Raw genomic sequence first — 12,609 nt, forward strand, 5'->3', positions numbered from 1 at the left:
TCCAGGTGTGTGTGTGTGTGTGTGTATAAACACATAAAGGTGACATGTATTTTCAACCTTATGAAAGTAACTTTTAAAAAGCAATGGATCCACACTCTATATTATGTTCTATGGTTTGCTTAAAAAACTTACTATGTTTTTAATATCTTTGAATATCAGTCTATAGAAACTTATTATTTTTAACAGTTGAATAATATTACATTACGTGGTTGCAACATAATTTATTTACAAAATCCTCTATTGATGGATATTTAAACTGTTTCCATTTTAAAAAATCATTATAAACAATGCTATAATGAACATTCTTAGACATATATCTTTGTGAATCTGTGAATATTTTTTTCTTTTCTTTTTTTTTTTTTTGAGACTTGAATTTTGCCCTTGTTGCCCAGGCTGGAGTGCAATGGTGCCGTCTTGGTTCACTGTAACCTCCACCTCCTGGGTTCAAGTGCTTCTCCTGTTTCAGCCTCCCGAGTAGCTGGGATTACAGGCATGTACGACCACCCCTCGCTAATTTTTTGTATTTTTAATAGAGACGGGGTTTTACCATGTTGGCCAGGCTGGTCGCAAACTCCTGATCTCAGGTGATCCACCCATCTCAGCCTCCCAAAGTTCTGGGATTACAGGCATGAGCCACCGTGCCTGGCCTTGAATCTGTGAATATTTCTATAGGCTAAATTCTTAGAAGTGGAATTGCTGAAGTAAAGGGTATGTACATTTCAAATTTTAATAGCTCTTACCAAATTGTGCTCTAACCAGTTATTATCAAGAGCCTATAAGAATACTGATTTCTCACACTCTCAACAACTAAGTATTATCATCAAAAACCATTGCCAGAGTTAGAAAGAGTAAATCTGAGATTAATAATTAGAAGTTACAGGAGGTGGATTTGGGCATATGCATGAAAAAACTTTCTAATGATTACTGCTTCTAAGGAATGGAAGAGATGTTCGAAGCGTGTTCAGTTCTCCATCACTGAGAGCAGCAACTAACTTGTATGATTTATAGTTTAGGGAGTTCTTTGACATAAATGATCTAATTTATCTTCATGAAAATTCAAGAATAAGTATTAATATCTTTTTTTATAAATGAGAAAATGGAGGCTCAGTCTCAGTGTCACTTAATAAGAGGTGAAATTAGGACACAATTCCAGGTTTCTGGACTCTGAATCTTTTCTCTTTCCATTGTGCTCTGCAGAGATTAAAATAATTATCCAATAGGATTGCTGTGAAGTTGAATCTTGATTTAATTAAGATACTTTCCAATGCCAAACTTCTTTGATTTTGTGCTAGTTCAATAAAGTAGTGGTTTGGAGAAGGGAAGTGAGAGGTGATGAAGTCCCAATAATGTGGTGGCAATAGTGATACAGGACAACAGAAAACAAATATAAGGAACATAGAGAGGAAAGAGTCTAAGGTAATGCTGGGATTCTGAGCATGGGTCACTAGTAGAAAAAAAGAGATGTGGTTAGGAGAATCAAATATTACAGAAAATTAAAAACAATGAAAAGGCCTTCTAATTTGGTGATTCAAAAGTTCACATTGACTTTAGAGAGAGCAGTTGCTTAGTGCTGAAGGCTTTGTGGGATTCAAGGGTCAGTGAGAGGTGAGGAAGTAGAGAGAGTATAGGTGTCTCTTTAGAGAAGTTTGGTGGTGTGGGAAAATAAGCAGAATTCGGTGAATTGTCAGGGTCAAGCAAGGATCTTCTTAGAATAAGGGAGGCTTTGAACTTGTTTGTTGGGAGAAGAGAATAAGCCAGTGGAGAAGGAGAGATTAAAGTATTAAAAAGATAACTGATAAAGTGAAATTCTAAAAGGAAGTTGGTAGGAATGGGACCCAAGGTAGAGATTGAGTAACTACTTTTACTTGAGAGCGGGGCCTGTGTTATATTTATACACTGCTCCCTTTAACCCCCTCAAACCTGGAAGAGTGCCTTGATTTGAAGGAGTCAAGGCAGGAGCACAGGAAGAGAAGTCTAGCCCCAGCTTTGCCATTAAAGCCCTATGTGACCTTGACAAGTCATTTCCCTTCCCTAGGTATTATTTTCTGTATCTGTAAAATTATGAGGTAGAGTTGAATGATCTCTAAGCTGTGAGTCTTTTATTAGTAGGCTAGGGTGAGAAGCAGGGTTTGGAAAGATCCTGCCTGTGAGGGCTGCCCATGCTTCCACCAGGGTATAGGCTGGACTCTCTGAGGACTGGGAAGGTGAGGCAAGGGCCCTAATGGGTAGCATGGTCAACCCCACTGTGCTTGTGTCAATCCTCAGGTATGGCAAGCGAGTGGCAGACATAAAGGAGAGCAAGGAACATGTAATTGCAAACAGGTAAAGGGTGGTGAATGCACTCTCTGAGAGGGGATGGAATAGGAATTTCTTCTCACTTTTGTTCTCACCTAAGCCTTCCTTAGTTTCTGTACAGCTTTATTGCCTCAACCCAAGAACTTGCTGCTGCCCCATAAATTCTTTTTTCTTTTCTTTTTTTTTTTTTTTTTTTTGAGATGGAGTCTCGCTCTGTTGCCCATGCTGAGTGCGATGGCATGATCTCGGCTCACTGCAAACTCCACCTCCTGGGTTCAAGCGATTCTCCTGCCTCAGCCTTCTGAGTAGCTGGGATTACAGGCACCCACCACCATGCCCAGCTAATTTTTGTATTTTTAGTAGAGACAGGGTTTTGCCATGTTGGCCATGCTGGTCTCGAACTCCTGACCTCAGGTGATCTGCCCACCTCGGCCTCCCAAAGTGCTGGAATTACAGGCAAGAGCCACCGCTCCTGGCCCTTTTTTCTTTTTTAAACCAAGTCTAACTTGAGCATTGAACCTTCCTTCTGCCTGATATCTCTTCCTAAATATAGCTTTCTTCTGTGCTGCCTGTGGAGGGTTTTTAAGGGTGGGAGAGGTGATAGTCATGTTCCCCTTTTCTTCCTTAGTGGCCAGTTTCATTGTCAACGGCGGCAATTTCTGCGGATGGCAGTGAAGGAGCTGGAGACTGTGTTGGCTGATGAACCGGGACTACTGGGTCCCAAGGCAAGAGGAAGAAATGTTGGGAGGGGGATGATGGCCAGTGATGAGAGACTGTGTAGCTACATGGCATTCATGAGATTTTGCCTTTCTGTGTCTTTTGTGATTCATTTGTATGTATATATGCTGATTCCCTTGAACATTCTTGGAGTATCCCAAAACCTTTTGTATCTCTTTTTTTGGCACTATACGTAGTATGCAGTGTATTATAGTTGCTTTTATACTTGTCTTATCCTCTATTTGAGTGTGAACTGATTGGAGACAGAGCTTGTTTTTTTTATTTCAAACCACATAAATGCCCAGTAAATATTTCTGAAACTTAATTTGATAGGGAGAGAAGGGTACTAATTGTGAGCCAGTGTCAACATGTGTACCTGCCTGATTGTGTGTTATATAGTTGAGGTTTTTTGGTGAGTCTGAATGTTTATTATTCACACTGTTGTGGCTACACAATTACATCCATACCTATATTATCATGGTAGTTTTCTCTGTGCTTTGAAATCCATTTTTAAAGTTGAAAATTCTAATAGTCTCTACCCTCTCCATAGGCTCTTTTTGCTTTCATGGCTCTGTCCTTCATTCGTGATGAGGTCACCTGGCTGGTTCGCCACACAGAGAATGTCACCAAGACAAAGACACCTGAGGACTATGCTGACTCGTTAGTACTTGACATGGCTAAGAACCTTGTCCTTAGATGGACTGGGGACAGGGAGGCATCTGATGACCTCAGGAGGTCTCAATTTCTGCCCTATTATCACTGTGTTTGTCTCAGTTCATATTTCTAGTCTTATTCATCTCTGTTCTCATCCTAAACTTTATAGGAGCATTGCAGAGCTACTTTTCTTGTTGGAGGGGATTAGGTCTCTGGTCCGAAGACACATCAAAGTGATACAGCAATACCACCTTCAGTACTTGGCAAGATTTGATGCTCTTGTGCTCAGTGACATCATTCAGGTAATGATATTTAATTGATTATACTTTGGAAATTTCAGGATGATCCCTAGTGATTTTCCTATTGAAACCACTCTGGTTGAATCTTATGCTCTGTAAGTTGGGTGCGAAAAGGTCCAATCTAGGCCGGGCACGGTGGCCCACGCCTGTAATCCCAGCACTTTGGGAGACCTAGGCAGGCGGATCATGAGGTCAGGAGATCAAGACCATCCTGGCTAACACGGTGAAACCCCGTCTCTACTAAAACTGCAAAAAAAATTAGCTGGGCATGGTGGTGGGCGCCTGTAGTCCCAGCTACTTGGGAGGCTGAGGCAGGAGAATGGCGTGAACCCGAGAGGCAGAGCTTGCAGTGAGCCGAGATGGCGCCACTGCACTCCAGCCTGGGCGACAGAGCGAGACTCCGTCTCAAAAAAAAAAAAAAAAAAGGTCCAATCTGCCCATTCATATTTGTTAAAAGAAAAAGAAAGGACTAATAATCTCAGCAGTCTTTTTTTCCCCAAAATCTCAGCAGTCTTTTTTTCCCCACTAAGTGAAATTACATAGAAATAGGAGAGAAAAATAAAGAGAAACTGGATGTTAGAATGGCAGGGAACCCGGGAAGTTTCCTCCATCTCTTGCTTGGCTTTTTCTTTCTGTTTTTGGCACTTAGCAATTCTTTCTACCTTCATACGCTGACTGAGCCTCATGGTCCTAGTTTCTGTCCTAGGGAACCTATGCCCACTTGACAGTAACTGCAGCTCCTTTTTTAGAACTTGTCTGTGTGTCCAGAGGAGGAGTCCATCATCATGTCCTCATTCGTCAGTATCCTCTCCTCTCTGAATCTCAAACAAGGTAATTGGAGGGAGGTGGGGGAGGCAAGACATATGTGAGGATGAACATCTTTTATCTGGAAATATTGATCTTTGAGCCAGGAAGTAGGACAAGATGTTTTTGAAGAGGATCTACCATTCTACGCAGTTGCATATTGGTGTGCTGTTTATTGTTTCCTTTTATACTTCCGTTTTTCTTGCAGTTGATAATGGAGAGAAATTTGAATTCTCAGGATTGAGGCTGGACTGGTTCCGCCTACAGGTAATGATCTGTTCCTGTTAAAGATTCCCATCCTCAGATTCTTCCTCACCCACGATCCCTTCTCTTTTTATCTCCTAAATTTGCTTTACGGAGTGAGTCAACTTTGAAAACTGCTAATTGGACAAGACATACTCAGGCCAAACTGTAATTCCAAGGCTGGGGGCCCTTTTCATTCATCTTATTTTTCTCCACCCTTTCCCAACTCCAACCGCAGGCATACACTAGCGTGGCTAAGGCCCCTCTGCACCTACATGAGAACCCTGACTTAGCCAAGGTGATGAACCTCATTGTCTTCCACTCCCGAATGCTGGACTCAGTAGAAAAACTGCTGGTGGAAACTTCTGATCTGTCTACTTTCTGGTATGTCTTGGTTCAGAGCTCTCTTTAAAAAGTTTTATTGTTTCCTTTTTTCATTTTTTTCTCCATTATGCCACTTACTTCAAAGAATTTTGTTTAATTTTATTTTATTTTTTTAAAGAGACAGATCTCACTATGTTGCCCAGGCTGGTCTGGAACTCCTGGCCTCAAGCAATCCCCCTACCTCAGCCTCCTAAGTAGCTGGGATTACAGGCGAGAGACACCAAGCTCTGAACTAGAGCTCTTTATCAATTCATTTGCTCTCTTGCCTGGCCTCTGTGGAGGACTGTCATTCCCCTAGACAATTGGAAAGTGTTACTGTTTTTGAGATCTCCTTAAGGTGCTCAAACTCCGCAGCTCACTTGTGTCAGCTTTTTACCAATAATCTTAAGTGATAGGAATTTGAAGTTGATTCCTTTTGTTCTGTATTCCCTTTTGTTCTTTTGTGGAAAGCCATTCGGATTTTACATAGTCTTCCCTTCTCTGGGGTAGTTAGCCCATATGTCTAGTTTCAATCTCCTCTCTTTAGAAACATCTTCAGATTTTTTTTTTTGACTCTAGGAACATTGTGATTTAAAAGAAACAGGAAAAACTTTGAGTTTTAGTGGACAGGAGTGAAAATAAGTGAGAGGCCTAGAGAATAGGGACTTTGGAGAATGAGCTGAATGAGTTTGTCTTCCTTAGATAGCACTTGACGTTTTTAGGTGACCACTGTTGTACATACATAATTCCACCCTTTGAAGGATCAAACAAGGAGTATGTAGCTTATTCATTCATTCAATAAAATGCAATGTATTGTCTCTGCCTTCTGTAAGCAATGTAGTTGGGGAGATATGATACCTATATGTGAAAAGGACGTCAACATAATACTTGCAAATGTAAGAAAGTGTAAAAGAGTACATAAAGTTGAGAGAACATGGATTGAGGAAAGATCAGTCTCATGGGATTAATTTGAGAAGATTTTCTGGAGCCTGAGTGTTAAATTTTGAGAGGAATGTGAATTAACACTACCGAAGGACTTCTAAATTAGGGGGAATGGCTCAAATCGTGGCAAGGTTCTAAGGGAAGAATAGCAAATTTTGTGCAAGGAAAGGGAAGAAGATTATCATCAAACTTGTCTGGGGTCCCTTATAAAAGTCTGGAAGGATTAAGTTTCTTGGGTTCCCTTCTATCTTAAGGGTTACGGAAATTAAGGAGGGAGTGGTAAATATCGGTAAATGTTTTTTGAAAGAATGAATATTCTCTCCGCCTCAAAGGGACTAGCTCTTAAACTCTATTTTTCTTTTCCTTTATTTTTCACTCACCACTTTACTAACAAGGACTAAATCCCGATTTAAAGTCTTCCTGTTTCTCTGCAGCTTTCATCTCCGTATCTTTGAGAAGATGTTTGCCATGACCTTGGAGGAACCTACCATGTTGCGTTATGCCATTGCTTTCCCCCTGATTTGTGCTCACTTTGTCCACTGCACTCATGAGATGTGCCCAGAGGAGGTAGGTATCCTGATCTCCAGACCCTGTCATCTTTCTAGTCACATCTCATCCTTATCACCCAAAACACAATTCCAAGGATTGATTTTTGTCCCAGAAAGGGTATAAACATAGATGTATGATATGAGTCCCTAAATATCTCAGCTTGATGTAGAATGTATCCTGTCTCTGGGCCTCAGTTTCTTCTTCTGTAGGAATGGGTAGGAATCTTCTGTAAGATTCAGGCAAGGGATGAGAGCAGTATTGTGAGGAAGAAGTGGCCGTGCTGGTGATGACAGTCTCTTCTTTGGTCCCTCTTTCCCATAGTACCCCCACCTGAAGAACCATGGTCTTCACCACTGCAACTCCTTCCTGGAAGAGTTGGCCAAGCAGACCAGCAATTGCGTCCTGGAGATCTGTGCTGAGCAGCGAAACCTGAGTGAGCAGGTAGGCTCAGCCCTCTCTGTTTCACTCTCCCCTCTGCCAGCCCTCAGTGCCTTCCCCTCTATCTAACTTTGTTTCCCTCTCAGATGCCAAGCTCAGTAACTCTTCCTCTGAAGTAGGGCTAGGGCCTTTCTGTACTTGAGTTTATGGCAGAATTCTTTTCTTAGTATAGTCCCTTCAGTCTTTCCTCCCTTAGGACTGGATAGAAGTGTCTAAAAATACTCTTATTTGAACAGCTGCACTCCAACAAAATCTGTGCTCTCACTTGAAGAGTTCTGAGAGATGAGTTAACTTTCTAATTTATCCCTCCTCTCTTTGCCCTGTGTACACATACTAAGGACAGTGGCCCCCAGGTCACCTGTCTTGTCTCATCTTTCCGTCTATCTGCATCCTAATCTGTGGCTATCTGGACATTTTGAAGCACCTCTTCTGTGTTTATCCTCAAGGCTGCTTTCTTGCATTTTTCTTCTTATTTTTCCCCTCTCCTCCCTTGACTGACTCTTAGCCCCTCGTCATAATTAGTTCAACCTAAATTTCAGAAAATTTGAAAATGAGAAACTTGTTTTGCTGTTGCCGTGGAGTCTTTTGGGTTTTCCAGACTACCCACCTTTCCTGGGTTTGAGTCAGGCTTGGTAAAGGGGAGTGTGTGTATGTGTGTGTGTGTATACAGATGCACAGTTACATTATTACTTAACCTTTTTATTTTTCATATGCAAATTACGTACAATGGGGATAAAAATACTTTCTTCACAGAAGTGTCATAAGGATTAAATAGAGTACATTTAATATTTGACATAAAGCACTCAATAAATGTTACCTGTTATATTAGTTGATACTTACCGGGCACAAAACCCTGTGCTGGGTTTTTGGGTGGGGACCCAGAAGGAAGGTACACAATTCCTGCCCTTGGGGAATGTCCCAGTTTAAGAGAAAAGGGGGTATAAATACATGTTTGAAAGAAATTTAAATAATTAATGCAAGAAGATATGCATATGAGTACAATTGCAGGTATATTCATTACTCAGTATGCTTAATCTCAGCCAAAAGACTGAGAAAGCCAAGAAGAGATCATCAGTCAATATGAATAACTACTACATGCAAGAACATTGGTAAAGAGATTTGCTCAGTGCTGTCTCAGGGATGACTAAAACATGATGTGAATAATTTTCACACATACCAGAACTTTTGCAACCAAATGAGTATAGGCTTTCTAAAGTTAACATTCTGAGTAAATAATTAGTGGCATTGCCATTACTAGTGGAATTACATATTTTGGAACTGCTTTCAGAATCTGCTACAGACACATAATCTTTTGCATAATCTCAGGGTTGACACATCTTTTTCCATCAAGGGGGACTTGATTTTTTTGAAACAGCCAAGAGTTTGGATTTAAAAAAAGAAGGCATGACTATAAAGTAACAAAACTGGTTTCCTTGTGTGGGTCTTATGCTGCTCTCAGAATGATTTCAACTGAGGAGCTTCCAGGCATGCCCTGCTCATGCTCAGCAGCTCTGGAGTAAATGGAGAGAATTCCAGTCACCTTGAAGGAGATGCCTGACTAGGATGTCTGAGTGAAGACCAGAGATGCCTGGTTGATGTTTAAGCTAATTAGCAAGAAGTATGATGTTAAAAAAAAAAGTGGAAAGACAATGCTGGTCACGTTGTGAACTCCAAATCTTTGGAGGGCTGTCGTGATGTGGGTAATTGTCTCATGAGATAGAATAGGAAGGAAGGTAGTACGTGAGATGATTGTTCCATCTAGCAAAAAATAACTGTTTGCCTACGTTGGAAGACCCTGCAAAGCACAATTGAGTGGGACTTTTAGATCTTGTTCTTTATACTTGAGTTTTTCCATTAAGAAAGGTTCTCTCAGGATGTGGGTGTGGGAGTGAGGCTCTGATCCCTGAAAGACACTGCCATCTTGAGACTTAGAGCCTGTACACACAGAGATATTTATGAAACCTGAAAGAGGTGAGCACATTCTGAATAGGCCCCCATTAAAGAAAGAGGTGTGTGGAAGGAAAGAGAGAGGAAGGCAGAAAGACAAAATAACAGACAACAATGGACAACAACCTTTTTATAACTGTCAGATGCCGTTTTAGCAACAAATCTCCTTTCTCCATTTATGTGTGTTTGTTTCTGAAGCTTCTACCTAAGCACTGTGCCACTACGATCAGCAAAGCCAAGAACAAGAAAACCAGGAAGCAGAGGCAGACTCCCAGAAAAGGAGAGCCCGAGAGGGACAAGCCAGGAGCTGAGAGTCACCGGAAGAACCGCAGCATTGTCACCAAGTGAGGACCTGGGCCCTAGACGGCCAGCTGGGTACTGCATCAAAGAAGGCAGGAAAGGAAAGAGGGAAGGTGACACAGAAAAAAAAGAGCGCAAGTCATGGTGGGGAATGAGGGCCATGGAAAAGCACTTAAATGTGAATTTCCTCCTTTACCTTTGAAGTCTACATCAATGTGTACTCTTCTAGGCTGAGTATCCCTAGAAACTGGGTCATGGGCCCAACACGTCCTTCCTAGACATTAGCAGGCAGTGCCAGACCTGTAATCCAGGCTCATTTTACTTTCTAGCATGGACAAGCTACACCTCAACTTGACAGAACTGGCACTGACAATGAATCATGTATACAGTTTCTCCGTGTTTGAACATACTATCTTCCCTTCTGAGTACCTCAGCAGCCACCTGGAGGCCAGACTCAACAGGTATCACTCTTTCCTTGTCCTCTGTTTTGGACAGTAGTCCTCATACCATACCATATACCTCTATGTGTAGTATGGTGGTCCTCAAAGTTGGGCCCCATTACATTCATCCTGGTGGTCATGCCACACGGTGGAGACTCTGTTGCAGTCAGTCTAGCATAGGTCCCAAGCATCTCTATTAAAAGCAAACAAAAGGAACCCCAAACTTCTATAGGTAGTTTTGATGAACACCCAAAATTGAAACCACTGGTTTAGTAGAATGAGCAAGGCCTTTGCAGTGAGCAGACCTGTGTTGACAACCTGGTCATTAGCTAAGACATTGGAGCAGATCGTCCAACTTATTTGAACCAGTTTCCTTCCTTGTAAAGCAAGGATAATGGCATTTCCCTTACTTATGGATAGTTCAGAATTACCCATAATTGAGAACTGGTAGAGAATTAAAGTTAGTAATGAGTGCAAAGCTCCTGACATATGTTAGGCTTTAATAAAATACATCCCTTGCCTCCACTTTGCCCCTCACTCCATTGCCCCGTAAAGTAAGAGGCACACCCCTTTACACTGGAATTGGGCACTACAGTCTGCAAGTGGGTGAATGGGAGGAAGAATTATTATGAATAAGTCTCAACACTTCTGTGTTTTCTTTTGGAGTATGTAGCTTATTCATTCATTCAACAAATATTTATTGAACACCTGCTGTGTGTCAGGAGTATTCTGAAAGCTGTTTATACAGCAATATACGAAACAAATAAAAACCTCTGCCTCCATGCTTATTTCTAGTGGGGAAGATAGCTAAACAAAATAAGAAAGCAGAATACATAGTAGATTAGATAGTGATAAGGGCCAAGCAGAAAAATAAAGCGGGAAAGGGAGATAGGAAGTATGTGTGGTGCTGGTGCTGGTGGTGGTGGCGGCAGAAGTAGGTGTTGCAGTTTTAGATGGAGTGGCCAGGAAAGGCCTCTTTGAGAAAGTAACATTTGAGTAAACCTGTGAGGACACTGAGAAAGCCAGGCATGTAACTATTGGGGAAAGAGCGTTCTAGGCAGAGGAAACAGCAAGTGCAAAGGCTCTGAAGTTCGAACATGCCTTCTAGGTTCAAGGGACATGGAGAAAGACAGTGTGTCTGCAGCACTATGAGCCTGGGAGAGACTGGTAGCATGTAAGGTGAGGGAGGTCAGAAAAGTGGCAGATTGTGTATGCACTTATATGTCATTGTAAGACTTCGGCTTTTATTCTGAGTGAGATGGGAGATGGGGAGCCTTGGCAGGTTTTGTGCAAAGCTGTAATGATTAGACGTGACTCAATATTTTACTCTGGCTACATTAGCAGGGGCAAGGACAGAAGCAAGGAAACCAGTTATGAATCTATGTTTTGATTGTCAGAGAAGCAAATTTATTTTTCAATTGAGGTTTTTGCTTGGGTGAAGTTAAATTAGTTTCTTTTCATTACATACACATTAACTATAAGGAAGAAAGTGTCTCAGTTGCATACACAATGTCAGGAAGATGACAGTTTGATAATGGCCCATGTGCAAGCCTTCAGATGCTGGTGGTGGTTTCCAGGCCCTGGAGCAGCATGAGTGTGACATTCAAGTTTTACCTGAATAATCTCTGATACTTGCTTCACTGACATCATTATTCCCAAAGCCCTAAGGCTGGCCTAGAGGTTTGGCCTCAGTGTTAACTTTAATTAGATTAGTCTTGCCCTTAGTCTGTCCCTTCTGTATTATTTTCCCTCAAGTGGTACTTAAGAGGCTTTTCCCTTTCATTTGTGGAGCAGATCAGCACCCCCTTTCCCATCCCCTCCCCTGCCATAAGCATTTTGCTAAAAAACACAAAACAAACGAAAAACTACCTCTTTCCTCTGTGGTTTACATTTTAACAAGGAAAAAAGTCCTTAGTCAGAGGACTGACTCTAACTGTGAAATCTCAGATACCTGGGGGAGGTATTTTGAAAGGAGTTGGGGGTCCAGTGGTGAGGGGTCTTGCTGGGGTGCCCCTACAATAATATAGTGTGGATAGTTATTCTACCCCTCTAATGTTGCCTATAGCTGCATGCCAGCCACGCATGATCTCTATTCATCCCTGGCGTGCCATGGCTACTCAGGATTATACTATACTTCCAAGGATTTCTAAGCATGGTTTTCCATTTCTGGCAGTGATCAGAAGTAATTTTTTTCAAGGAGAAAAGATAAATACTGGCACTGGGAATGCAGAGGGTGTGAACTCTCAGGTAGAGTTAGATGGAATTAGAGAGCCCAGGTCTTCTACTACCTGAGCTATTTCTCCAGAGGAGGAAGAAAAGCACAGTAATTAGGGATCAAATGTTACTGGAATCAAGTCCCAGCTCTGCCACTGCCAGCTGTGTGGTCTTCAGCAATGATTTATTATCTCTGTGTCTCAGTTTCCTCATCTATAAAAATGAGGATAATAACTGTCTCTAGCTTATTAGGTTACTATGAGGTTTACATGAGATAATATGTGTAGTAAAATCCTAGCACAGCATCTGGAACACAATATACACTCAACAATTGTTACTGTATTTACCATTATGATTGTAATTCTAATTTTTTTATTTTTTTATTTTTATTTTTTATTTTTTAT

General features: G+C 41.4%; 1 protein-coding gene across 2 annotated transcripts in view; it reads left to right on the forward strand.

The window, feature by feature from the left end:
• Positions 1-12,609, forward strand: part of NCKAP1L (NCK associated protein 1 like) — a 49,642-nt gene that overhangs the window by 16,126 nt on the left and 20,907 nt on the right. Inside the window, exons 10-20 of one of the 2 annotated variants that reach the window (XM_002823349.4) lie at positions 2,266-2,322; positions 2,924-3,020; positions 3,563-3,672; positions 3,836-3,968; positions 4,715-4,796; positions 4,978-5,036; positions 5,251-5,396; positions 6,752-6,884; positions 7,188-7,307; positions 9,450-9,595; positions 9,881-10,012. In XM_002823349.4, coding sequence (XP_002823395.1) covers positions 2,266-2,322; positions 2,924-3,020; positions 3,563-3,672; positions 3,836-3,968; positions 4,715-4,796; positions 4,978-5,036; positions 5,251-5,396; positions 6,752-6,884; positions 7,188-7,307; positions 9,450-9,595; positions 9,881-10,012 — 1,215 coding nt within the window. The remainder of the gene's footprint in view (positions 1-2,265; positions 2,323-2,923; positions 3,021-3,562; positions 3,673-3,835; positions 3,969-4,714; positions 4,797-4,977; positions 5,037-5,250; positions 5,397-6,751; positions 6,885-7,187; positions 7,308-9,449; positions 9,596-9,880; positions 10,013-12,609) is intronic. The other variant, XM_054528081.1, reaches the window with a different exon arrangement.

The sequence above is a fragment of the Pongo abelii genome, chromosome 10 (genome assembly GCF_028885655.2).
Source record: "Pongo abelii isolate AG06213 chromosome 10, NHGRI_mPonAbe1-v2.0_pri, whole genome shotgun sequence".
NCBI classification, from domain to species: domain Eukaryota; kingdom Metazoa; phylum Chordata; class Mammalia; order Primates; family Hominidae; genus Pongo; species Pongo abelii.